At 49.6% G+C, this 26,540-nt stretch overlaps 2 protein-coding genes across 3 annotated transcripts in view; one reads left to right on the forward strand and one right to left on the reverse strand.

The window, feature by feature from the left end:
• Positions 1-21,076, reverse strand: part of LOC143787502 (uncharacterized) — a 78,702-nt gene extending 57,626 nt beyond the window's left edge. Inside the window, exon 1 of the mRNA XM_077276299.1 lies at positions 21,024-21,076. Within this exon, the coding sequence (XP_077132414.1) occupies positions 21,024-21,060 (37 nt within the window). The 5' untranslated portion in view covers positions 21,061-21,076. The remainder of the gene's footprint in view (positions 1-21,023) is intronic.
• Positions 21,077-21,140: 64 nt separating this feature from the next.
• FIRRM (FIGNL1 interacting regulator of recombination and mitosis) overlaps positions 21,141-26,540 on the forward strand; it is a 983,706-nt gene continuing 978,306 nt past the window's right edge. For both annotated transcript variants that reach the window (XM_077276297.1, XM_077276298.1), the window contains exon 1: positions 21,141-21,277. In XM_077276297.1, the coding sequence (XP_077132412.1) occupies positions 21,188-21,277 (90 nt within the window). In that variant the 5' untranslated portion in view covers positions 21,141-21,187. The remainder of the gene's footprint in view (positions 21,278-26,540) is intronic.

Raw genomic sequence — 26,540 nt, forward strand, 5'->3', positions numbered from 1 at the left:
TGTGGGTCAGGGCGGCCGCAGAGGCGCAGGCAGCCAAACAATGATGCCAGAAGACGGGCAGCGCTACCAAGGGGGTTGCAGCGTGTCATTACAAAGGAAAGTCACACCTCCGGGACGGTTAAATGGTCACACAGAGGACACATTTTAGACGTGTTTTCAGTTCCACATATGCGAGGAGAATACGTTTATGAGCCACCTTGCACACATGCAGCATTACCGCTGTACAAGGTGGCTGTAAAACGTACAAACGCCTGGGGGAGGGGGGACAGGTTCCCTTCAATTTCAGTTCTTGTGTCTGCGTGGCTGTTGCAGGACACGTTGCCGGCTACACAGCAGGGGAACAGCTGGCGGTGCTGAACCCCACTGACACATTGGCTGGTGTTTTTCTCTGTGCAGCTAGCAGTACCGGGCCCCAACTGGCGGTGTTAGAGCTCAGGGTCAGCAGGAGGAGAGGGAGCAGAGTGTAGGCCGAAGCCTGCACTGGCGGCAGCTTTGGGTCTGTTGTGCCTGCGTGGCAGTTGCAGGACACGTTGCCGGCTGCACAGCAGGGGAACAGCTGGCGGTGCTGAACCCCACTGACACATTGGCTGGTGTTTTTCTCTGTGCAGCTAGCAGTACCGGGCCCCAACTGGCGGTGTTGGAGCCCGGGCTCTGCAGGGGGAGCAGAATGTAGGCCGAAGCCTAATTGAACCAATTTCAAAGGTAACCTTTAACCCCCCCTCAGGTGTTACAAAGTAGAAGAGCCACAGCTTATGCAGCAGTAATGCTGCACAAGTCAAAGGTTGCTCTTTTAATTTTTCTCCTTGCACACGCTGAATGAAACACGTATAACATTTGGGCCCTTACACAGTCAAACTGATTTTGAGGCGTGAGTTCCCTTCGTAAAGAGACGCCGTACAGCTGGCAAAAATGCCACCTTGGTGCTTTGCGCGGCCTCCTCAGCATCGTTATTTGTTGCACAGGAGTCTGCGCTTTTGTGTTATCCCTTGGCCTTGCGCTGTTAGCGTTGCCCATCCTCTGACATCATGTTATGTCGGCCATTGCGGTTTGCGATGACCATGAATCCCAGCCCCCCAGTGTCTTAACATTGTTAAAACACTGCGGGGCTGGGATTCATGGCCTGGCGCAGTACATATGTTCGCCTCTCGCTTGGGTTCTTACACCCGCTTCAGACTATGCGGCGTCAGCTGATCCCTTATCGCATGCCACGGCCATGAAGACGCACAGTCCGAAGAAGGCGGAAGGAGGTGAGGGACAGGCGAAGAAATGCACCGTTCATGCCCATCAATCACACCCTCGCAGTCCAAATAAATAAGACACCGAGGGGCGTTGTGTGGGGCAAGGCGGCCGCAGAGGCGCAGGCAGCCAAACAATGATGCCAGAAGACGGGCAGCGCTACCAAGGAGCTTGTTGCGTGTCAATACAAAGGAAAATCACACCTGAGGGACGTTTTAATGGTCGCAGAGGACTCATTTTAGACGTGTTCAGTTCAACATGGGCAAGGAGAATAAGTTTCTGAGCCACCTTGCACACATGCAGCATTACTGTCGTACAAGGTGGCTGTAAAACGTACAAACGCCTGGGGGAGGGGGGACAGGTTTCCTTCAATTTCAGTTCTTGTGTCTGCGTGGCTGTTGCAGGACACGTTGCCGGCTACACAGCAGGGGAACAGCTGGCGGTGCTGAACCCCACTGACACATTGGCTGGTGTTTGGCTCTGTGCAGCTAGCACATCTGGGCCCCAACTGGCGGTGTTAGAGCCCAGGGTCAGCAGGAGGAGGAGAGGGAGCAGAGTGTAGGCCGAAGCCTGCACTGGCGGCAGCTTTGGGTCTGTTGTGTCTGCGTGGCTGTTGCAGGACACGTTGCCGGCTGCACAGCAGGGGAACAGCTGGCGGTGCTGAACCCCACTGACACATTGGCTGGTGTTTGGCTCTGTGCAGCTAGCACATCTGGGCCCCAACTGGCGGTGTTAGAGCCCAGGGTCAGCAGGAGGAGGAGAGGGAGCAGAGTGTAGGCCGAAGCCTGCACTGGAGCAAGTTGAAAGGGAAACTTTAACCCCCCCCCCCAGGCGTTTGTAGCTGAAAGAGCCATCTTGTACAGCACTAATGCTGGAAAAGGTAAACTTAGCTCTTTTAATTATGGTCCTTGCACATGCTGAACCTAACACTTATGAAAAGTGTCCCCTCCTACTGTGATACCGTCCGGTTGGTGGAACTTTCCTTTGTGATGTGACGCAGCACAGCCGTCATTCTTACCCCCTTGGCGCCGTGCGCCGCCTCCTCAGCGTTGTTTGAATCAGTCCCGTAGCCTGCGCTGTTAGGTTATCCCTTGGCCAGGCACACTTAGCGCTGCCCATCTTCTGACATCATTTGGTGTCAGGCTGGCTGCGCCTGTGCGGCCGCGCTGGCCGAGATCCCGCCTCGCAGTGTCGTCTAATGTAATCCCACCGCGGGCCTGGGATCCATGGCCATGCGCAGTGCATATCCTCACCTCTCACTCCCCTCCCTACGGCTTCTTCAGACTGTGCGGTGTCACGGCCGTGGCATGCTATTAGGGACCAGCTGACACCGCACAGTCTGAAGAAGCCGTAGGGAGATGAGTGAGAGGTGGAGGTTCAGATATGCACTGCGCATGGCCACAGATCCCAGGCCCGCGGTGGGATTACATTAGACGACACTGCGAGGCGGGCTCTCGGCCAGCGCGGCCGCACAGGCGCAGCCAGCCTGACACCAAATGATGTCAGAAGATGGGCAGCGCTAAGTGTGCCTGGCCAAGGGATAACCTAACAGCGCAGGCTACGGGACTGATTCAAACAACGCTGAGGAGGCGGCGCACGGCGCCAAGGGGGTAAGAATGACGGCTGTGCTGCGTCACATCACAAAGGAAAGTTCCACCAACCGGACGGTATCACGGTAGGAGGGGACACATTTCATAAGTGTTAGGTTCAGCATGTGCAAGGAGCACCATGAAAAGAGGCACTTTTTCCCTTTGCATCATTACTGCTGCACAAGGTGGCTCCTTCAGTAACAAACGCCTGGGGGGGGGGGGGACAGGTTCCCTTAAATTTAACTTGTTGTGCCTGCGTGGCGGTCGCAGTACACGTTGCCGTATACACAGCAAGGGAACAGCTGGCGGTGCTGAACCCCACTAACACATTGGCGAGGTGTTTGGCTCTGTGCGGACAGCACTTCTGGACGGCAACTAGCGGTGTTGGAGCCCAGGGACAGGAGGAGGAGGAGGTGGAGGAGATAGGAGGGATTGCCACACACACAGCTGGGGAACAGCTGACGTTACTGAACCCCAATAACAGAGGAGGGACTGTTGGGACTGTGCGGACAGCACTTCTGGACGGCAACTAGCGGTGTTGGAGCCCAGGGACAGGAGGAGGAGGAGGAGGTGGAGGAGATAGGAGGGATTGCCACACACACAGCAGGGAAACAGCTGACGTTACTGAACCCCAATAACAGAGGAGGGACTGTTGGGACTGTGCGTACAGCACTACCAGGCAACAACTAGCGGTGTTGGAGCCCAGGGACAGGAGGAGGAGGAGGTGGAGGAGATAGGAGGGATTGCCACACACACAGCTGGGGAACAGCTGACGTTACTGAACCCCAATAACAGAGGAGGGACTGTTGGGACTGTGCGTACAGCACTACCAGACAACAACTAGCGGTGTTGGAGCCCAGGGACAGGAGGAGGAGGAGGAGGTGGATTAGATAGGAGGGATTGCCACACACACAGCTGGGGAACAGCTGACGTTACTGAACCCCAATAACAGAGGAGGGACTGTTGGGACTGTGCGGACAGCACTTCTGGATGGCAACTAGCGGTGTTGGAGCCCAGGGACAGGAGGAGGAGGAGGAGGTGGAGGAGATAGGAGGGATTGCCACACACACAGCAGGGGAACAGCTGACGTTACTGAACCCCAATAACAGAGGAGGGACTGTTGGGACTGTGCGTACAGCACTACCAGGCAACAACTAGCAGTGTTGGAGCCCAGGGACAGGAGGAGGAGGAGGAGGTGGAGGAGATAGGAGGGATTGCCACACACACAGCAGGGGAACAGCTGACGTTACTGAACCCCAATAACAGAGGAGGGACTGTTGGGACTGTGCGTACAGCACTACCAGGCAACAACTAGCGGTGTTGGAGCCCAGGGACAGGAGGAGGAGGTGGAGGACATAGGAGGGATTGCCACACACACAGCTGGGGAACAGCTGACGTTACTGAACCCCAATAACAGAGGAGGGACTGTTGGGACTGTGCGTACAGCACTACCAGGCAACAACTAGCGGTGTTGGAGCCCAGGGACAGGAGGAGGAGGAGGAGGTGGAGGAGATAGGAGGGATTGCCACACGCACAGTTGGGGAACAGCTGACGTTACTGAACCCCAATAACAGAGGAGGGACTGTTGGGACTGTGCGTACAGCACTACCAGGCAACAACTAGCAGTGTTGGAGCCCAGGGACAGGAGGAGGAGGAGGAGGTGGAGGAGATAGGAGGGATTGCCACACACACAGCAGGGGAACAGCTGACGTTACTGAACCCCAATAACAGAGGAGGGACTGTTGGGACTGTGCGTACAGCACTACCAGGCAACAACTAGCGGTGTTGGAGCCCAGGGACAGGAGGAGGAGGTGGAGGACATAGGAGGGATTGCCACACACACAGCTGGGGAACAGCTGACGTTACTGAACCCCAATAACAGAGGAGGGACTGTTGGGACTGTGCGTACAGCACTACCAGGCAACAACTAGCGGTGTTGGAGCCCAGGGACAGGAGGAGGAGGAGGAGGTGGAGGAGATAGGAGGGATTGCCACACGCACAGTTGGGGAACAGCTGACGTTACTGAACCCCAATAACAGAGGAGGGACTGTTGGGACTGTGCGGACAGCACTTCTGGACGGCAAATAGCGGTGTTGGAGCCCAGGGACAGGAGGAGGAGGAGGAGGTGGAGGAGATAGGAGGGATTGCCACACACACAGCAGGGGAACAGCTGACGTTACTGAACCCCAATAACAGAGGAGGGACTGTTGGGACTGTGCGGACAGCACTACCAGGCAACAACTAGCGGTGTTGGAGCCCAGGGACAGGAGGAGGAGGAGGAGGTGGAGGAGATAGGAGGGATTGCCACACACACAGCTGGGGAACAGCTGACGTTACTGAACCCCAATAACAGAGGAGGGACTGTTGGGACTGTGTGGACAGCACTTCTGGACGGCAACTAGCAGTGTTGGAGCCCAGGGACAGGAGGAGGAGGAGGAGGTGGAGGAGATAGGAGGGATTGCAACACACACAGCAGGGGAACAGCTGACGTTACTGAACCCCAATAACAGAGGAGGGACTGTTGGGACTGTGCGTACAGCACTACCAGGCAACAACTAGCGGTGTTGGAGCCCAGGGACAGGAGGAGGAGGAGGAGGTGGAGGAGATAGGAGGGATTGCCACACACACAGCTGGGGAACAGCTGACGTTACTGAACCCCAATAACAGAGGAGGGACTGTTGGGACTGTGCGGACAGCACTTCTGGACGGCAACTAGCGGTGTTGGAGCCCAGGGACAGGAGGAGGAGGAGGAGGTGGAGGAGATAGGAGGGATTGCCACACACACAGCTGGGGAACAGCTGACATTACTGAACCCCAATAACAGAGGAGGGACTGTTGGGACTGTGCGGACAGCACTTCTGGACGGCAACTAGCGGTGTTGGAGCCCAGGGACAGGAGGAGGAGGAGGAGGTGGAGGAGATAGGAGGGATTGCCACACACACAGCAGGGGAACAGCTGACGTTACTGAACCCCAATAACAGAGGAGCGACTGTTGACTGTGCGTACAGCACTACCAGGCAACAACTAGCGGTGTTGGAGCCCAGGGACAGCAGGAGAAGCAGAGGAACACAATGTAGGCCGAAGCCTGATTGGAGAAAGTCGAAAGGGAACCTTTAACCCCCCCCCAAGGCGTTTGTAGCTGAAAGAGCCAGCTTGTGCAGCAAAAAAGATGCAAAAGGAAAAGGTGGCTCTTTTCATGATGCTCCTTGCAAACACAGAACTAAACACTTATAAAATGTGTCCCCTGATACCGTGAGACCGTCCCGGAGGTGGGACTTTCCTTCGTAATATGACGCAGCACAGCCGTCATTCCTACCTCCTTGGCGCCGTTCCCCGGCTCCTCAGCGTTGTTTGATTCCGTCCCGGAGCCTGCGCTGTTATGTTATCCCTTGGCCAGGCACACTTAGCGCTGCCCATCTTCTGACATCATTTGGTGTCAGGCTGGCTGCGCCTGTGCGGCCGCGCTGGCCGAGAGCCCGCCTCGCAGTGTCGTCTAATGTAATCCCACCGCGGGCCTGGGATCCGTGGCCATGCGCAGTGCATATCCTCGCCTCTCACTCCCCTCCCTACGGCTTCTTAAGACTGTGCGTTGTCACGGCCGTGGCATGCTATTAGGGACCAGCTGACACCGCACAGTCTGAAGAAGCCGTAGGGAGATGAGTGAGAGGTGGAGGTCCAGATATGCACTGCGCATGTCCATGGATCTCAGGCCCCCAGTGGGATTAAATCAGAAGACACTGCGAGGCGGGCTGTAGGCCAGCGCGGCCGCACAGGCGCAGCCATCCTGACACCAAATGATGTCAGAAGACGGGCAGCGCTAAGTGTGCCTGGCCAAGGGATAACATAACAGCGCAGGCTCCGGGACGGAATCAAACAACGCTGAGGAGCCATGGCACGGCACCAAGGGGGTAGGAATGACAGCTGTGCTGCGTCATATTACGAAGGAAAGTCCCACCTCCGGGACGGCTTTACGGTATCAGTGGACACATTTTATAAGTGTTAAGTTCTGCGTGTGCAAGGAGCTAAACAAAAATAGCTACCTTTTCCTTGTGCAGCATTACTGCTGCACAAGGTGGCTCTTTCAGTAACAAACGCCTTGGGGGGGGGGGGGACAGGTTCCCTTACATTTCAGTTGTTGTGTCAGCGTGGCGGTCGCAGGACACATTGCCGGCTACACAGCTGGGGATCAGCTGACGTTACTGAAACCCAATAACACTGGGTCGTATGTTTTGACTGTGCAGACGGCACTTCTGAGCCTCAACTGGCGGTGTTGGAGCCCAGGAATTAAAGTTCAGGTGGTAGAAAGATGAACACAACAGGAGACCTGGATACTGTAGACAGTCACCTAATTATTTAATCAGGAAGAGGAGTGGCAAATTCCTGCGAGATCCAGGCCTTGTTCATTTTCAGGAAAGTAAGCCGGTCAACGTTATCGGAGGATAGTCGCATGCGACAGTCAGTTAGTACACCACCTGCAGCACTAAAGACACGTTCCGATAATACACTGGCCGCAGGGCAAGACAGCACCTCCAATGCATACTGGCTTAGCTCTGGCCATGTATCCAGCTTTGAGACCCAAAACTTGAAAGGTGAAGAGCCGTCTGGGAGTACAGCAAGAGGGCAAGACATGTAGTCTGTCACCATCTGACGGAACCGTTGCCTCCTGCTGACTGGAGCCGTCTGTGATGGTGTAGACTTTTGTGGCGGGCACAGAAAACTGTGCCACAGTTGGGCCATACTGGTCTTGCCTTGGGCAGAGGCACTGCTTCTGCTCCCTCTTTGTGCAGAGCCTCCACCACTGCCTGGACGCACTGAGCTGCTTTGGAATGCACTAGCAGCACTTCTCTCAGTTGGAATGGAGAAGATGATGGAATTCACCAGTGTGTCTTGGTACTCCCGCATTTTTCGCTCCCGGTTCAACGGTGTGATGAGGCTTTCTACGTTGTCCCGGTAGCGAGGATCGAGGAGGGTGAACACCCAATAATCAGACATGTTGAGAATGTGGGTGATGCGGCGGTCGTTTCTCAGGCACTGCAGCATGTAATCCACCATGTGCTGCAGACTGCCAACTGCCCAAGAAACGCTGTCCCCTGCTGGAGGCGTCATCTCTGCCCACTCGTCATCACCCCACCCTCGCTGTACACACTGAGTACTGGATAATTGTGTAACTCCCTCCTCTGGACAGATGTCTTCCTCCTCCATTGACTCCTCCTCATCCTCCTCACAAACTGTCCCCTGCCTACGCGTTTGTGAGGAACCACGTGGCGCTGACTGTCCAGAAGATGATGGAAATGCTGAATCCTCATCCTCCACCTCTTCCACAACATCATCCCTTAGCGCTTGCAGTGATTTTTCAAGCAGGCAGATAAGGGGGACAGTCATGCTGACTAGTGCATCATCTGCACTCGCCATCCGCGTGGAATAATCAAAGGGACGCAAAACCTGGCAGACGTCATGCATAGTGGCCCACTCTGTGGTTGTGAAGTCTGTATGGCGCTGAGTGCGACTTCTTTGCGCCTGAAGCAGCTGGTACTCCATTACAGCTTGCTGCTGCTCACACAACCGCTCCAACATATGTAACGTGGAATTCCACCTGGTAGGTAGGTCACATATGATGCGATGTTCCGGCAGGCGATGTCGGCGCTGCAGAGCCGCAATGCACGCTTTTGCCGTGCTGGAACGCCGCAAGTGAGCACACTCTAGGCGGACCTTGTGCAGCAGTGCATCAAGATCCGGATAGTCCCTCAAAAAACTCTGCACGACCAAATTGAGCACATGTGCCAGACATGGGATGTGAGTGAGGTTGCCGAGGCCCAGAGCTGCCACCAGATTTCGGCCATTATCACACACTACCATGCCTGGCTGGAGATTCGCTGGCACAAACCACACATCGCTCTCCTGCTTGATGGCATTCCAGAGCTCCTGCGCTGTGTGGCTTCGATTCCCCAAATAAATTAATTTCAAGACGGCCTGTTGACGTTTGGCCACGGCTGTGCTCATGTCGGTCGTAACAGGTAAACGTTCATCACGGGTCCATGTGGAGGTGGACTGTGACGGCTCCTGCAGCGATGATTCTGAGGAACTGGTGTAAGAGGAGGAGTCAATGCGTACAGAATGGATTCCTGCAATCCTTGGAGTGGGCAGGACATGTCCTGCGCCACTCGCACGGTCTGTACCCGGCTCAACGACATTAACCCAATGGGCAGTGAGGGAAAGGTATCGCCCCTGTCCATGTTGACTGGTCCACGCATCGGTGGTGAGGTGGACCTTGCTACTGACGGCGTTCAGTAGCGCGTGTTTTATGTGTCCCTCCACATGCTTGTGCAGGGCAGGGACGGCTTGCCTGCTGAAGTAAAAGCGGCTGGGCACATTGTACTGTGGGACTGCCAATGACATCAAGTCACGGAAGCTGTCAGTCTCCACCAGCCTGAATGACAGCATTTCCAGTGACAGAAGTTTGGCAATGCCTGCAGTCAGAGCCTGTGCTCGTGGGTGGTTTGACGAGAAAGGCCGCCTTTTCTCCCATGCCTGTACTACCGATGGCTGTAGACTGGGCTGGGAGTGTGTGGATGACTGGGAAAGTGGTGCTGCGGGTGGAATTACAGCGGGTCTCTGGACAACAGGGCCAGAGGTTCTTCCACGGCGATCCTGGGAGGAAGCCGAACCAGCTGCGTGTGAGCTGGAGGAAGAGGCAACACGAGCTGAAGGGGTGGTAGCTGCCGCTGTTGGTTGGCCTAGCTCTTCAGTGTGTTTTTCTAACTCCGCCGGGTGCCTGGTGCGCACATGTTTCCACATGTTGGAGGTATTGAGGTTGCTGACATTTTTCCCTCTTTTGACTTTGTGATGACACACCTTGCATTTGACATAGCAAATGTCATCTGCAACTGTGTCAAAAAAGGACCAGGCACTGCAAGTCTTGGGAGCGCCCTTTTTGGCTTTTGGAAGAGACATGCTCCTAACGGGTGCCAAAGCGGAGGCTGCAGGATCCGCAGTCTTCCCCCTCTCTCTTCCTCTTTGGGCCGTACGGGGAATCTCTTCCTCAGAGCTGCTCCCACCACCTTCCTGTCCCTCACGCCAAGATGGGTCAAGGACCTCATCATCTACACTACCCTCTGCCCCCAACTGCTCCTCCTGGGTAGTCTCAGCAGCAGAGCACGCACCAGTAAGTGGCACCTGAGTGTCATCATCAGCTGAGGCGGCCTGCGATGTGGTGAACGGAGCCACTGGCCCACCCGCCTCTTCAGAGGAAGAGAGAAAAAGCTGTTGGGCATCACTGCACCCTGCCTCTTCTTCCATTTCTCCAATGCTGCTTGGCTGGCCCCCTGTTTCCAAGCCAAGAGATTCAGAGAACAGAAGTAGAGACGGCTCCTGTCCTGGGCTCTCTGTCTGCCTGGGCAATTTGGCAGGTGGTGAAGAGACAGATGGCTGCTCTCCAGTGCTCTGTGTCTGAGAGGATGTGGCACTAATTGAAGTTGATGCATTAGCTGCCATCCATCCGACAACGGCTTCAATTTGTTCTTCACGCAGCAGCGGTGTACGGCGCTCTGCGACAAAGCTGCGCATGAATGACTGTTCCCTGGTGAAAGTGGGTGCTGATGAGTCACCGGTGCCCGCAGCAGGCACAAAATCCCTACGTCCCCTCCCTGCTCCGCGCCCACGCCCACGCCCACGTGCCTTACTCACTGCCTTCTTCATCTTGGTTGACTGATAAAGATAAGCAGAAAAGTACTAACGGATTTGTGTGCTTATTCCTGAACAACTCCTCCTAACAGGTATAAGAAACACTAATTTTCTAAAGTGTGGACTAGACTTTAATATGAGCTAATGTGGCCTACACAAATGTAAAGTGGTGTCACTGGTGTGTTTGGTGAACTTTATTATTTATTTATTTTTTGGGGGCTGAACTGACAACAGATAGAGCTGCAGTCACACGGAGACCGTGCAGACAGCCGTAAACGGCGCTGCAAGGCCCAAAAACCCTCCTCTATGTTATCCTATGTAGTGTTTTTCCACAAATTAGCTGGAGACGGGTGGAAAGACACTAATAGGAATTTTTTGAAAAAATGTGCAGCAGCCTGCACTACTTAAAACAAAATGAAAATTGATTTTGCGGTATGACGCAGTGAAGAACCCTGAGCTGGAGACAACCAGGCTATGGCTGCTCACAGACTACAGGGCGAGCTGCAGTCACACGGAGACCGTGCAGACAGCCGTAAACGGCGCTGCAAGGCCCAAAAACCCTCCTCTACGTTATCCTATGTAGTGTTTTTCCACAAATTAGCTGGAGACGGGTGGAAAGACACTAATAGGAATTTTTTGAAAAAATGTGCAGCAGCCTGCACTACTTAAAACAAAATGAAAATTGATTTTGCGGTATGACGCAGTGAAGAACCCTGAGCTGGAGACAACCAGGCTATGGCTGCTCACAGACTACAGGGCGAGCTGCAGTCACACGGAGACCGTGCAGACAGCCGTAAACGGCGCTGCAAGGCCCAAAAACACTCCTCTACGTTATCCTATGTAGTGTTTTTCCACAAATTAGCTGGAGACGGGTGAAAAGACACTAATAGGATTTTTTTGAAAAAATTAGCAGCAGACTACACTACTTGGAAAAAAAAAAAAAAAAAGAACAGTATGAGGCAATGAACCACCCTCCCTGAACTGAATACAACCAGCTATGGATGGCCTATGTGGCTGCACTCAGACTAGAGAGTGGGCTGCACTCACACACACACACACACAGACCTTGCAGATCGCTGTGAAAACAGCGCTACAAGGCAAAAGCAAGGTGAATAGTAGGTGAACACAGCGGTTGCTAAATTAGCCTTTGGAAAGCACAAAGAAGCAAATCGCTATCTCTAAACTGGCCCTCAGTCAGCAAACAGCGTCCTGTCACTAACTGAATTCACAGCAAAGTGACCGCAAAATGGCGCCAGCGACTTTTAAACTGCATCATGACATCATTTCAGCAGCCAATCACAGCCATGCCAGTAGTTTCATGCCCTCCATGCTGAACAGGATGTGCCCACACTTGGAATCATTCTCATTGGATGAATTTGTGCAGTTTGAATCTGTGAACTTCCGATTCCGGTATCCGATACGCGGCAAGTATCGGAATCCCGGTATCGGAATTCCGATACCGCAAGTATCGGCCGATACCCGATACTTGCGGTATCGGAATGCTCAACACTAATGTTGGGGCATTAATGACAGGTTACTGGCTGTTTGATCTCTATCAAGGTGTGTAAATGTTTTCTTGCAAAATTTTTTTAAAAAATCCAGAAGTATTTACACAAATAGCCACAATAATAGGTCTGCAATAATGTAGATCTTTTTCCTCCTACAGACTATTTTATTAGGTCACAGCTGTGTTTCTATGGCATTCTTGGGGCATCCTACATCATTCCCTATAGCCCAAATAGCTAATAAAAAATTTCTATTAACCCCCGCTCTTTCATATCCCAACAATAATGTTGATTACAGTAGCGCTATGACACCCCCAATGCTAAACAGCACAACGTTACCGATTATGGCCAGTCACCCACCCCTGGCTGCCGATTCAATTACCCCAACATACTCCATAGCCACAGTGGACGCAAGCGTAGACGCCACACGTCTTCCCAATCATCTAATAATTCCCGCCAACATTTCTCCTACCCCTCTAAAAGTCATTCCTCCCTATACCACCACAGACACAGCTCACATACGAGCCGCCGCAGATCTCGGCCTTTGGATGGCTCTCCACATCCTTATCAGAAGGGTCCAATGCGTCGCAAAGTCCCGATAGACAAAATCAGGCACACAACAAATGCCAAAAGTCGCATGCTCCTTCAAAGGTTATCAGCCGGTCTAGCTCCACCCACTCCAGAAATGTCGGAGCTGGGACTGGTTGGAATACAGTAAAAGTCAAATTCAGGCAAAACTGAACAATCAGTGCTGTGTGTAATTATTTTTTTTTACAAAAAGTAACAATACATACATGCATACATTTATAATTCCTATGCCACTAGATTGGAATCGGGGAGGAGCTCCTGGAATTAACTCCATTCTGGAAGTTTCAGTCGTGAGCCGTCTAGATTAGATTTGATCCCATGAGGACATCACTCCAGCAACTTCATTCTAGTCATGTCAGCAATGAACTGTACAGAATAGAGGCTACAAGGAAAAACTCCGCTCACTGTTTGAAAAACTAAATTCCAGTCACCTCAGTACCAAACTACAGAATAGAGGCCAGTCTAGACAGTTCAACATGTCCTATCCCGCTCACACCTTCTAATGCTCTTTCTGCTACTCCTCGTTGCTGGCGACGTATCCCAAAATCCTGGCCCTCCTCAACACATCCCCACACTCATTTCGAACACTCCTACCACGATCCTCTACATGTTTTCTCAATGATGATAACCTCATACCCACTCATCCAGTCCCCCAGTCCCCTTAGCTGGCGCTCTATGGAACGCACGCTCTGTCTGCAACAAACTACCGTTTAGCCATGACCTCTTTATCACCTACAAACTCTCCTTGCCATCACTGAAACATGGCTCACTACCTCTGATTCAGCCTCTCCAGCTGCACTTTCCTATGGCGGATTCCACCTCTCACACCCCTCGCCCCAGCAACAAACGCGGTGGAGGAGTTGGCTTGCTTTTGTCCGATACCTGCTCCTTTACCCCAATTCCACTACCACCCTCCGCTACTCTTCCCTCGTTTGAGGTGCACTCTGTCCGCATCTACTCCCCCTCCAACCTCCAGCTGGCCTTCATCTGCCACCCCCCAGAACTAGCAATCTCCACCTTTCTCGACCACTTCACCACCTGGCTATTTCATTTCCTTTCTGCTGACATCCTCACTATCATCATGGTCTACTTCAACATCCCCATTGATGCTTCCACCCCAGCTACTTCTAAACTTCTATCACTCACTGCCTCCCTTGTCCTCACTCAATGGTCCTCCGCGGCCACTCACAAAGATGCTGGACCTTACCCGCCTATGTTCCCCTACTAATCTCACTAACTGACCCCTCCCCCTGTCTGTCCAAAACCTACTGACATTCTCTTCTCTCTCTTCTCCTAGTGTGCAACCCCCTACTCCACAAACTCACTCACCCTCACAGAAATCTAACACCTCAATTTACAATCACTCTGAGTCCCTTCTCCCTCTAACAGACATAGCTTCCCTTCATGACACTGATACTGCTGCCACATTTATAACACCACAATGACAGCAACACTTGACTCAGCTGCCCCCTCACGCATAGCAAAACTCATACAATCAACAGGCAGCCCTGGCTGACCTGCCTGACCACAGAACTGAGGCGGGCTTCCAGGGTCACTGAGCAGAGATGGAAGCGATCCCGCTCTGCCGAGCACTTCATTGCATACAAGCAGTCCCTTGTCAGCTTTAAGTCCACGCTCACGCAAACTTCTCATCTCTCATATTCTCCCTGTCCCACAATCCTAAACAGCTTTTCAACACTTTCAATTCTCTACTACGTCCCCAAGCACCTCCCCCCTCTCCTCTCATTTCTGCTGAAGACTTTGCCTCTTTAAGCAGAAGATTGATACGATCAGAGAAAGCTTTGGCCTGCAGCCCCCAATACCCCTCTTAGCTGCTCAACACTGTTCCTCCAAAAGCAGCTTCTCCTCCATGACGGAAGATGTGCTCTCCACCCTCCTGTCAAGATCGCATCTCACCACTTGCACGCTTGACCCGCTCCTGTCCCACCTCATCCGTAACCTCGCCACAGTCTTCATCCCAATCCTAACACACCTCTTCAATCTCTCACTCAAATTCCCCTCATCCTTCAAGCATGCCTCAATCACACCCATCTTCAAAAAGCCCTCCCTTGACCCATCCTCTGTGTTTAGCTATCACCCAATATCTCCCTTATGCCTCAAAACTACTTGAACTGCATGTCTATTTTGAACTGTCCTCCTTCCTCTCCTCCTGCTCCCTCTTTGTCCGGTTACAATCTGGCTTCCGATCGCATAACTCATCTGATACTGCCCTAACTAAAGTCACCAACGACCTACTAACTGCCGAGAGCAAGCGACACTACTCTGTCCTCCTTCTCCTCGACCTGTGTTCTGCCTTCGATACTGTCGACCATTCCCTCCTGCTACAGATTCTTTCATCTCTTGGCATCACAGACCTGGCTCTATCCTGGATCTCTTCATATCTAACAGACCGAACATTCAGTGTCTCCGTCTCCCACACCACCTCCTCACTCGCCCCTGTCTGTCAGTGTTCCCCAAGGCTCAGTCCTAGGGCCCCTGCTGTTCTCCATCTACATCTTCAGCCTGGGACAGCTCATAGAATCCCACAGTTTGCAGTATCATCTCTACGCCGATGACACGCAGATCTACCGATCTGGACCCGACCTCACATACTTACCAAAATCCCACAATGTCTGCTATTTATGCTTTGTTTTCTGCTTGCTTTCAAAAACTGAACATGGACAAAACAGAATTCATCATCTTTCCCCATCTCAATCTGCCCCACCACGAGACCTATCCATCAATGTCAATGGCTGCTCACTTTCCCCAGTCCCGCATGCTCGGTGCCTCGGGGTGATCCTCGACTCTGCCCTCTCTTTCAAGCCTCATTTCCAAGCCCTTGCCTCCTCCTTTTGACTTAAACTCAGTAATATTTCCCGGATCCGTGCATTCCTTGACCATGAAACCACAAAAACGCTAGTGCACGCCCTTATCTCCCGCCTTGATTACTGTAACCTTCTACTCTCTGGCATCCCCTCTAGGACTCTGACACCTTTCCAATCCATCCTACACTCTGCTGCCCGACTAATCCACCTGTCTCCCCGTTATTCCCCAGCCTCTCCTGTCTGCCAAGCCTTTCACTGGCTTCCTATTGTCCAGAGGCTCCAGTTCAAAACCCTAACTATGACATTCAAAGCCATCCACAACCTGTCTCCTCCATACATCTGTGACATGGTCTCCCAGTACTTACCCACACACAACCTTCGATCCTCTCAAGATCTCCTTCTCTACTCACCTATTATCTCTTCTTCCCACAACTGCATAAAAGACTTCTCCTATGCCTCCCCATACTCTGGAACTCTCTACCCCAACACATCAGACTCTCACCTACCACGGAAACCTTCAAAAAGAACCTGAAGATCCACCTCTTCTGACAAGCCTACAACCTGCAGTGATCCTTAGTCTGCTGAACCACTGCACGTCCAGCTCTACCCTCTCCTACTGTATCCTCACTCATCCCCTGTGGACTGCGAGCCCTCACAGGCAGGGTCCTCCTTCTGTACTTGTGTGTGCCTTGTTATGCTCATGCTTATTGTGCTTGTCTATATCTGCCCCTTTCACATGTAAAGCACTGTGGAATAAATGGCGTTATAAAAATGTATTATAATCTACTATATAACTGTCTAAGGGTCACTTCCATCTTTCTGTCTGTCTGTCTGTCACGGAAATCCCAAGTCGCTGATTGGTCGTGGCCGTTTGGCCGTAACCAATCAGCGACGGGCACAGTCCAGGAGCAAAATGGCTGCTCCTTATTCCACTGCAGTCAGTGCCCCCTCCATACTCCCCTCCAGTCAGCGCTCACACAGGGTTAATGGCAGCGTTAACGGACCGCGTTATACCGCCGTGTAACGCACTCCGTTAACGCTGCTATTGACCCTGTGTAACCAACTTTTTACTATTGATGCTGCCTATGCAGCATCAATAGTAAAAAGATCTAATGTTAAAAATAATAATAAAAAATAAAGGATCATTATATTCTCACCTTCCGGCGACTTTCCCGCTCCTCGCGACGCTCCGGTCCATGCATTGCGTTCTTGCGAGATGATGACGTAGCGGTCTCGCGAGACTGCTACGTCATCATCTCGCGAGACCGCAATGCATTCTTGGGACCGGAGCGTCGCGAGGAGCATTGCTGAACGCCTGTCCTGTATCCGTGGGCCGTCGGAGGGTGAGTATATACAGTAATGATTTTTTATTTTAATTCTTTTTTTAACAGTGATATGGTACCCACATTGCTATATACTACGTGGGCTGTGTTATATATTATGTTGGCTGTGCAATATACTGCGTGGCTGTGCAATATACTACGTGGGCTGTGCAATATACTACGTGGCTGTGCAAAATACTACGTGGCTGTGCAATATACTACGTGGCTGTGCTATATACTACGTGGACTGTGTTATACACTACGTGGGCTGTGTTATATACTGCATGGGCTGTTATATACTACGTGAGCTGTGTTATATACTACGTGGCTGTGCTATATACTCCGCGGGCTGTGTTATATACAACGTGGGCTGTCTTATATATTACGTGGGCTGTGCTATATACTACGTGGCTGTGATATATACTATGTGGGCTGTGTTATATGCTACGTGAGCTGTTATATGCTAAGTGGGCTGTTATATACTACGTGGCAGTGCTATATACTACGTCGCCGGCCGGAACAATCAGCGACAGGTGCAGTCCGGCCGCAAATTGGCGTGGGATTTGAACCACGCTTCGCTAATTGGTCGCGCCTGGCCAGCCGAATCCTGTGTATTCATTGTATTATTCTAAAATCTTCATAAATAAACTACATACATATTCTAGAATACCCGACGCATTAGAATCAGGCCACCATCTAGTAATAAATAATTAGTAAATCAGCTAGAATGGGGTTGCTAAAAGGAGGTCCTAAAAAAATCCACTACGATCCAATGTTGAAAATTACAAGGACTCTGTTGCTTCGCTCTGTTATGTTTCTCCCTGCGAAGCTCCGTTCAGTCTTTGAAAAACTCGATTCCAGTCACCTCAGCACCAAACTGTTACGATTGTAGGCTACAGGGAGGCCCTCAAAAAATCCACTCCGATCTAGAAGGTTCACTAATGAATCAGCTAGAATGGAGTTGCTAAAATGAGGTCCTCAAAAAATCCACTACGATCCAATGTTGTAAATTACAAGGACTCTGTTGCTTCGCTCTGTTATGTTTCTCCCTGCGAAGCTTCGTTCAGTCTTTGAAAAACTCGATTCCAGTCACCTCAGCACCAAACTGTCACGATTGTAGGCTACAGGGAGGTCCTCAAAAAATCCACTCCGATCTAGACGGTTCACTAATGAATCAGCTGGAATGGAGTTGCTAAAATAAGGTCCTCAAAAAATCCACTCCGATCTAACATAGCTCCCAACTGTCCCTCATTCTGCGGGACTGTCCCAGTTTTGAGCCTTTGCCCCGCACTCCCGCACGGGACACTCTGCTTCCCGCAGACAGCAGGAGAAGCAGCTGACATGCCCCCTTGTGTTAAGCCATGCCCCTTAACCTTCCGTATGCAGTGCAGTATGTATCAACCGGTCATCCCTGTCAGCCGGTCATCCCTGCACCCGCAGAGCCTTACACCACATATTGGCTGCTCTGTGCGCACAGGACCTGTGATGAGGTCACAGGAGGGGAGGAGTCAGGGGTCACATGATCGGGACCTCCGTGGATTGCAGGACTCGGCTGTGCTGGTTGCCAACTTGCCATGGTGCTGCTGGATGAGGTAAACTTAGCTGCCTTGTGTGGGGTCAGGAGGTGTTTACAGTGTGGATGTAGCAGACAGTGTGTACGAGGTCAGGTGTATGGAGCGGAGCTGCGTGTGTACGAGGTGTATGGAGCGGAGCCGTGTGTGTACGAGGTGTATGGAGCGGAGCCGCGTTTGTACGAGGTGTATGGAGCGGAGCCGCGTGTGTACGAGGTGTATGGAGCGGAGCCGCGTGTGTTCGAGGTGTATGGAGCGGAGCCGCGTGTGTATGAGGTGTATGGAGCGGGGCCGCGTGTGTACGAGGTGTATGGAGCGGAGAGCGTGTGTACGGAGTGCAGCCGCGTGTGTAGGAGTAGATGTGTGGCCATTATACGGTATGAAGTATCATGTGCGGCCAATATACAGTATGGAGCTTCATGTGTGGTCATTATACAGTATGCAGCGTCATGTGCACTCATTATACAGTATAGAGCATCATGTGCAGCCATTATACAGTATGGAGCATCATGTGCGGTCATTATACAGTATGGAGCATCATGTGCGGTCATTATACAGTATGGAGCATCATGTGCGGTCATTATACAGTATGGAGCATCATGTGCAGCCAATATACAGTATGGAGCATCATGTGCAGCCCAGCCAATATACAGTATGGAGCATCATGTGGAGTCATTATACTGTATGGAGCATCATGTGCGGTCATTATACAGTATGGAGCATCATGTGCAGCCAATATACAGTATGGAGCATCATGTGCGGTCATTATACAGTATGGAGCATCATGTGCGGTCATTATACAGTATGGAGCATCATGTGCGGTCATTATACAGTATGGAGCATCATGTGCAGCCATTATACAGTATGGAGCATCATGTGCAGCCAATATACAGTATGGAGCATCATCTGCGGCCATTATAAAGTATGGAGCATCATGTGCGGCCATTATACAGTATGGAGCATCATGTGGGGCCATTGTACAGTATGGAGCATCATGTGTGGTCATTATACAGTATGGAGCATCATGTGGGGCCATTATACAGTATGGAGCATCATGTGGGGCCATTATACAGTATAGAGCATCATGTGGGGCGATTGTACAGTATGGAGTATTGTGGGGCCATTATACAGTAATGGAGCACTGTGTGGCCATTATACAGTATTGAGCATCATGTGTGGCCATTATACAGTATGGAGCATCATGTGGGGCCATTGTACAGTATGGAGCATCATGTGTGGTCATTATACAGTATGGAGCATCATGTGGGGCAATTATACAGTATGGAGCATCATGTGTGGTCATTATACAGTATGAGCATCATGTGGGGCCATTGTACAGTATGGAGCATTGTGGGGCCATTATACAGTAATGGAGCACTGTGTGGCCATTATACAGTATTGAGCATCATGTGTGGCTATTATACAGTATGGAGCATCATGTGGGGCCATTATACAGTATGGAGCATTGTGGGGCCATTATACAGTATGGAGCACTGTGTGGCCATTATACAGTATTGAGCATCATGTGTGGCCATTATACAGTATGGAGCACTGTGTGGCCATATTTTTTTGTTTATAATTATTCTTTATGAAACAGTGTGATCAGCAGTGCTAAATGGGTGTGGTTGGGACGTGGATATGGGTGTGACTAGTTATGAATGGGTGTGGTCAGAGCGTGGCCTAAAATTTGCCGCGGCGCGCGTTGCACGCCGCAAACTTTGTCCCTCTTTCCCACCTTCAAAAGTTGGGAGCTATGATCTAATGTTGTAAATTATGAGGACTCTGTTGATGCGCTCTGTTATGTTTTTCTCCGTGAGGCTCCGCCCACTCTTCCAATGTTGGTGCTGAGGCCAGGACTGGTGGAGATACAGTAAAAGTAAAATTCAGGCAAAAATGAACAATCAGCGCTATGTGTAATTATTTATATTACAAAAAGCGATAATAAAATGTAAGTTTGATAAATCATGAAAAAAAAAATTGCCCTTTGGAAATACATAATAAATATAACAGTTTGAGCAAGTATCTAAAAAATAAAAACATTGCTACAATTCTAAAGCTGATATATATATATATATATATATATATATATATATATATATATATATATATATATATATATATATTGCGTGTGTGTATACATTCCAATTCCACTACATTGCAGTCTATGAGGCTCCTGGAATCAGCTCCATTCTGAACATGGAGTTGATTTTTTGAGGAACGTCACTGTAGAAACTGAACTGTCTAGAATGGAGAAGCTGCAGAGAGATCATCAAAAAATCCACTCCACTCTAGTCACCTCACCAGTGAACCGTCTACAGTGCAGTGGCTAAAATGAGGTCATCAAAATCATGTGACTGCAGTGAGGCCTCAAAAATTCAACTCCAATCTAGTTACCTCACCAGTGAACCGGCTAGAGTGGAGTTGCTGGAATGAGGACCACAAAATATCCACTCCGATCTAGTCACTTCAGTAGTGAGCGGTCTAGAGTGGAGTTGATAAAATGAGGCCTCAAAAAATCAACTCCGATCTAGACGGCTCACTAGTGAATCAGCTAGAATGGAGTTGATTTTTTGAGGACCACAAAAAATCAACTCCAAACTAGACGCAACCACGCGATTATGTGGAGGAGCTATTAATAACGGTGTATGGCCATATAAAGAGGCGGGGCAGCAGAGTTCCGCGCTCGCCGCTAGGTGGCTGTACTGACCTGAGGTAAAACAGATTTGGCGGCCCGGTGACGTCATCACACTGCGCCTTGCATGTCGCTGGTGTCACTATGTGGACTGATTTTAGTTCTCGCGATATTTTCTCTGGACTAGCGGTCTGAAGTTTCAATGGCTCTTTGAGTGTTTGAAATCCTGAGCACTCGGCATGTCACAGGCGGATCTGCTGGAGGAGATGAGCGGATGGAGCCCGGAGACGTGTCAGAGAGAGCTGCCGGCCGCGCTGCCTCAGCTGTGTATATCCTTGTTATTCCGCGGGTGGACTGCAGTAGTTCGTCCTGTCCCTCTGTCTAATGTCTGTGCTGTGCAGTCAGGTTGTGCCCGCAGGCGGCATGGTGCTGGGTCACTATCGCTAATGTATGCACCACACTGCATGTTGTGGCGGGACGGGTCCAATGTACTTAGGCCAAGTTCCCACACAGCGAATACAGTGCATTTTCTGTTGTGTTCTCAGTTGTAGAAAATCTGCTGAGACTTCGTTTAGGTGCCCACGATCAGGAACTGCTGCGGGGTTGAAGCTGCGTATTTCTGCAGCAGCCAAGCTGTAACCGTGTAGTGGATGGGAATTCTACAAACCCCATCTCTACTATACGTGCTTGTGGCTCACCCCCATAGGCTGATATGCTGCTTGTCTATAAAGACCGCAATATGTCAGTTTCTTTTGTGGAGTCAAGCAAATAAGGCAGCACACTGCAGCGCTGAAACATGCAAACATGAAACACGAAAATTGAACTGCATTACTGCACTAGAAGTATGAAAAATTAAAGCGTTTAGCGTATAAAAATGGCCAATTTTATGTGTACCTGGTAGCCAGGTACCTTGGTGACTCTAGGTTCAGCACCTGTTCACACTTAGTCTATGTTTGGATGTGACGGTCAGTTTTTTCAAATGTATTATTTAGCCTTCTGACCGAGCACTCCGCCTCCTAGCCACAGGTGTTTTAATCGCAACAGGTCCATTACCCCTCCACAGAGAGAGAATGGTAGTCTAAGAAGAGGTTTTCATAGGTACCCATTCAGATGGAGACGTTTATTCTCAGCAAGGAAAGCGTAGGACCTGGTATACGAGAGATGCCGTAAGGTGGCTACCAGGTACACATAAAATTGGCCATTTTTATGCGCTAAACGCTCTCATTTTTCATACTTCTAGTGCAGTAATGCAGTTCAATTTTCGTGTTTCATGTTTGCATGTTTCAGCGCTGCAGTGTGCTGCCTTATTTGCTTGACTGTATAAGAGTTGGTGACTCTAGGTTCAGCACCTGTTCACACTTAGTCTATGTTTGGATGTGACGGTCAGTTTTTTCAAATGTAGTTTCTCTTGTGGAGACGCTAGTCTCAATAGAAATTGTATTAATAGAAATGTAACGAGGCTGAAGTTGGTTTCTTATTCGGCAATTTTTTATTTTCTTTTTTTTATAGGTTTAACAAGAAAAACTAAGCATCAGAATAATAACATACAATGCAGCAGTGAGGAGCCCTGATGTGAATACACTTAAAAACAGCTACAAAAACAATAAAACTGGCTCAAAAATGGGCATCAAAGTGGGCACCAAAGAGCGTTAAAGAAAGTTAAATGACTTTGGGCCACTGATCTCACACTGCAGACATATAGAACAGGGCACCCCACATCAAACCCAGATCTCTCCAGCCAGCCTGGCCCAAATAGGTTATGGGCATCAGAACTGGCATCAAAGTGGGAAAACAGCTCATTTTCATATATTTCAATAACTGATGTTTTTAAGGGGTTAAATGCCTTTGGTCCACATTGTATACTTATATAACAGGGAGCCCCACATCAAAAACAGGTGTCTTCAGCCTGGCCCAAATGGGTTCTGGGCATTGGAACTGGCATCAAAGTTGGCATACAGCTCATTTTCTCAGATTTGAATAAGTAACTGATGTTTTTAAGGGGTTAAATTACTTTGGGCCACTGATCTCACCCTAAGAATACACAGATAGTGATGCCCTGCATCAAACCTAGGTCCGGTTAACCTGGCCCAAATGGGTTCTTCGCATCAGAATTGGCATCAAATTGGGAATATAGCTTTCTGTCACAGATTTGAGTAAGTAACTGATGTTTTTAAGGAGTTAAATGACTTTGGGCCACTAACCTCACACTAAGAATGCATAGATAGTGATATCCCGCATCAAACCCAGTTCATTCCAGCCTGACCCAAATGGGTTCTGGGCATCAGAATTGGCATCAAAATGGGCATACAGCCCATTTTCACACATTTGAATAAGTAACTTATGTTTTAAGGGGTTTAAATAACCTTGGGTCATTGATCTCACACAAAGAATACATAGATAGTGATGGCCGGCATCAAACCCAGGTCCTTCCAGCCTGGCCCAAATGGGTTATTCGCATCAGAATTGTCATCAAAGTGGGAACATAGCTCGCTGTCACAGATTTGAATAAGTAACTGATGTTTTTAAGGGGTTAAATGACTTTGGGCCACTGACTTCACACTAAGAATGCATAGATAGTGATGGCCCACATCAAACCCAGATCCTTCCAGCCTGGCCCAAATGGGTTCTGGGCATCAGAACTGACATCAAAGTGGGCAAATAGCCCATTTTCACAGATTTGAATAAGTAACTAATGTTTTTAAGGGGTTTCATGACATTGGGCCACTGATCTCACACAAACAATACACAGATAGTGATGCCCTCTATCAAACCCAGGTCCCTCCAGCCTGGCCCAAATGGGTTCTGGGCATCAGAACTGGCATCAAAGTGGGCAGACAGTCGATTTTGGCCATTTGAATAAGTAACTGGTGTTTTTAAGGGTTTAAATGACTTTGGGCCGCTGATCTCACACTTAAAAGACACAGATAGTTATGCCCTGCATCACACCCAGATCCTTATAGCCTGGCCCAAATGGGTTCTGGGCATCGGAACTGGCATCAAAGTTGGCAAATAGCTCATTTTCTCAGTTTTGAATAAGTGATGTTTTTAAGGGGTTAAATGACTTTAGGCCACTGATCTCACACTAAGAATACACAGAAATTCTTAGTGTGAGATCAATGGCCCAAAGTCATTTAACCCCTTAAAAACATCAGTTACTTATTCAAATCTGAGAAAATTAGCTGTTTGCCAACTTTGATGCCAGTTCTGAGGCCCAGAACTCATTTCGGCCAGGCTGAAGAGACCTGGTTTTGATGTGGGGCTCTCTGTTCTATATGTACGCACTGTGGTATCAGTGGCCTAAAGGCATTTAACCCCTTAAAAACATCAGTTACTTAATCAAATATGTGGAAATAGGCTGTTTGCCCACTTTGATGCCAATTCTGGTGCCCAGAACCCACTTGGGCCAGGCTGGAGGGACCTGGGTTTGATGCAGGGCATCACTATCTGTGCATTTTAAGTGTGCGATCAGTGGCCCAAAGTCATTTAACCCCATAAAAACACCAGTTACTTATTCAAATGGCCAAAATCGACTGTCTTCCCAATTTGATGCCAGTTCTGATGCCTAGAACCCATTTGGGTCAGGCTGGAGGCACCTGGGTTTGATAGAGGGCATCACTATCTATGTATTCTTAGTATGAGATCAGTAGCCCCATTTCATTTAACCCCTTAAAAACATCAGTTACTTATTCAAATCTGTCACAATGGGTTATGTGCCCACTTTGATGCCAATTCTAGTGCCCAGAACCCATTTGGGCCTGGCTGGAGGGACCTGAGTTTGATGTGGACCATCAGTCTCTGTGTATTCTTAGTGTGAGATCAGTGGCCCAAAGTCATTTAACCCCTTAAAAATCAGTTACTTATTCAAATCTGAGAAAATGAGCTGTTTGCCAACTTTGATGCCAGTTCTAATGCCCAGAACCTATTTGGGCCAGGATGGAGGCACCTGGGTTTGATACAGGGCCTCACTATGTATTCTTCATGTGAGATCAGTGGCCCAAGGTCATTTAACTCCTTAAAAACATCAGTTACTTAATCAAATCTATGAAAATGGGCTGTATGCCCATTTTGATGCCAATTCTGATGCCCAGAACCCATTTGGGCCCGGCTGGAAGGACCTGGGTTTGATGATGCGGGTTGTCACCATCTATGTATTCTTAGTGTGAGATCAGTGGCCCAAAGTCATTTAACCCCCTAAAAACAAGTTACTTATTCAAATGGCCAAAATCGACTGCCTGCTCACTTTTAAGTCAGTTCTCATGCCAAGAACCCATTTGGGTCAGGCTAACAGGTCCCTGGGATTGATGCAGGGCATCACTGTCTGTCTATTCCAAGTGTGAGATCAGTGACTCAGTCATTAAACACCTTAAAAACATCAGATACTTATACAAATCTGTGAAAATTGGCTGTTTGCCCACTTTGATGCCAATTCTGGTGCCCAGAACCCATTTGGGCCAGGCTAGCAGGACCTGGGTTTTATGCAAGGCATCACTATCTGTGTATTCTAAGCGTGAGATCAGTGGCCCAAACTCATTTAACCCCTTAAAAACATGACTTATTCAAATCAATGAAAATGGGCTGTTTGCCCACTTTGATGCCAATTCTGGTGCCCAGAACCCATTTGGGCCAGGCTGGAGGGACCTGGGTTTGATGCGGGCCATCAATCTCTGTGTATTCTTAGTGTGAGTTCAGTGGCCAAAGTCATTTAACCCCTTAAAAACATCAGTTACTTAATCAAATCTGAGAAAATGAGCTGTTTGCCAACTTTGATGCTAGTTGTGATGCCTAGAACCCATTTGGGTCAGGCTGAAGAGACCTGTTTTTGATGTGGGGCTCCCTGTTATACAAGTATGCACTGTGGTATCAGTGGCCCAAGGGCATTTAACCCCTTAAAAACATGTTCCTTATTCAAATCAATGAAAATGGGCTGTTTGCCCACTTTGATGCAAACTCTCGAGCCCAGAACCCATTTGGGCCAGGCTGGAGGGACCTGGGTTTGATGCAGGGTATCACTATCTGTGTATTCTTGGGGTGAGATCAGTGGCCCAAGGCCATTTAATCACTTAAAAACATAGCCTATTTTCACAGATTTGATTAAGTAAACTATGTTTTTCAGTGATTAAATGGCCTTGGGCCACTGATCTCACACTAAGAGTGCATAGATAGTGATGCCCTGCATAAAACCCAGGTCCCTCCAGCCTGGCTTAAATGGATTCTGGGCATCAGAACTGGCATCAAAGTGGGCAAATAGCCTATTTTCACAGATTTGATTAAGTAAACTATTTGCCCACTTTGATGCCGGTTCTGATGCCCGGAATCCATTTAAGCCAGGCTGGAGGGACCTGGGTTTGATGCAGGGCATCACTATCTATGTATTCTTAACGTGTAATCAGTGGCCCAAAGTCATTTAACCCCTTAAAAACATCAGGTACTTATTCAAATGGCTAAAATTAATTGTCTGCCTACTTTGATGCCAGTTCTGATGCCCAGAACCCATTTGGACCAGGCTGGAGAGATCTGGGTTTGATGTGGGGTGCCCTGTTCTATATGTCTGCAGTGTGAGATCAGTGGCCCAAAGTCATTTAACTTTCTTCA

This window comes from Ranitomeya variabilis, chromosome 8 (assembly GCF_051348905.1).
Source record: "Ranitomeya variabilis isolate aRanVar5 chromosome 8, aRanVar5.hap1, whole genome shotgun sequence".
NCBI lineage: Eukaryota > Metazoa > Chordata > Amphibia > Anura > Dendrobatidae > Ranitomeya > Ranitomeya variabilis.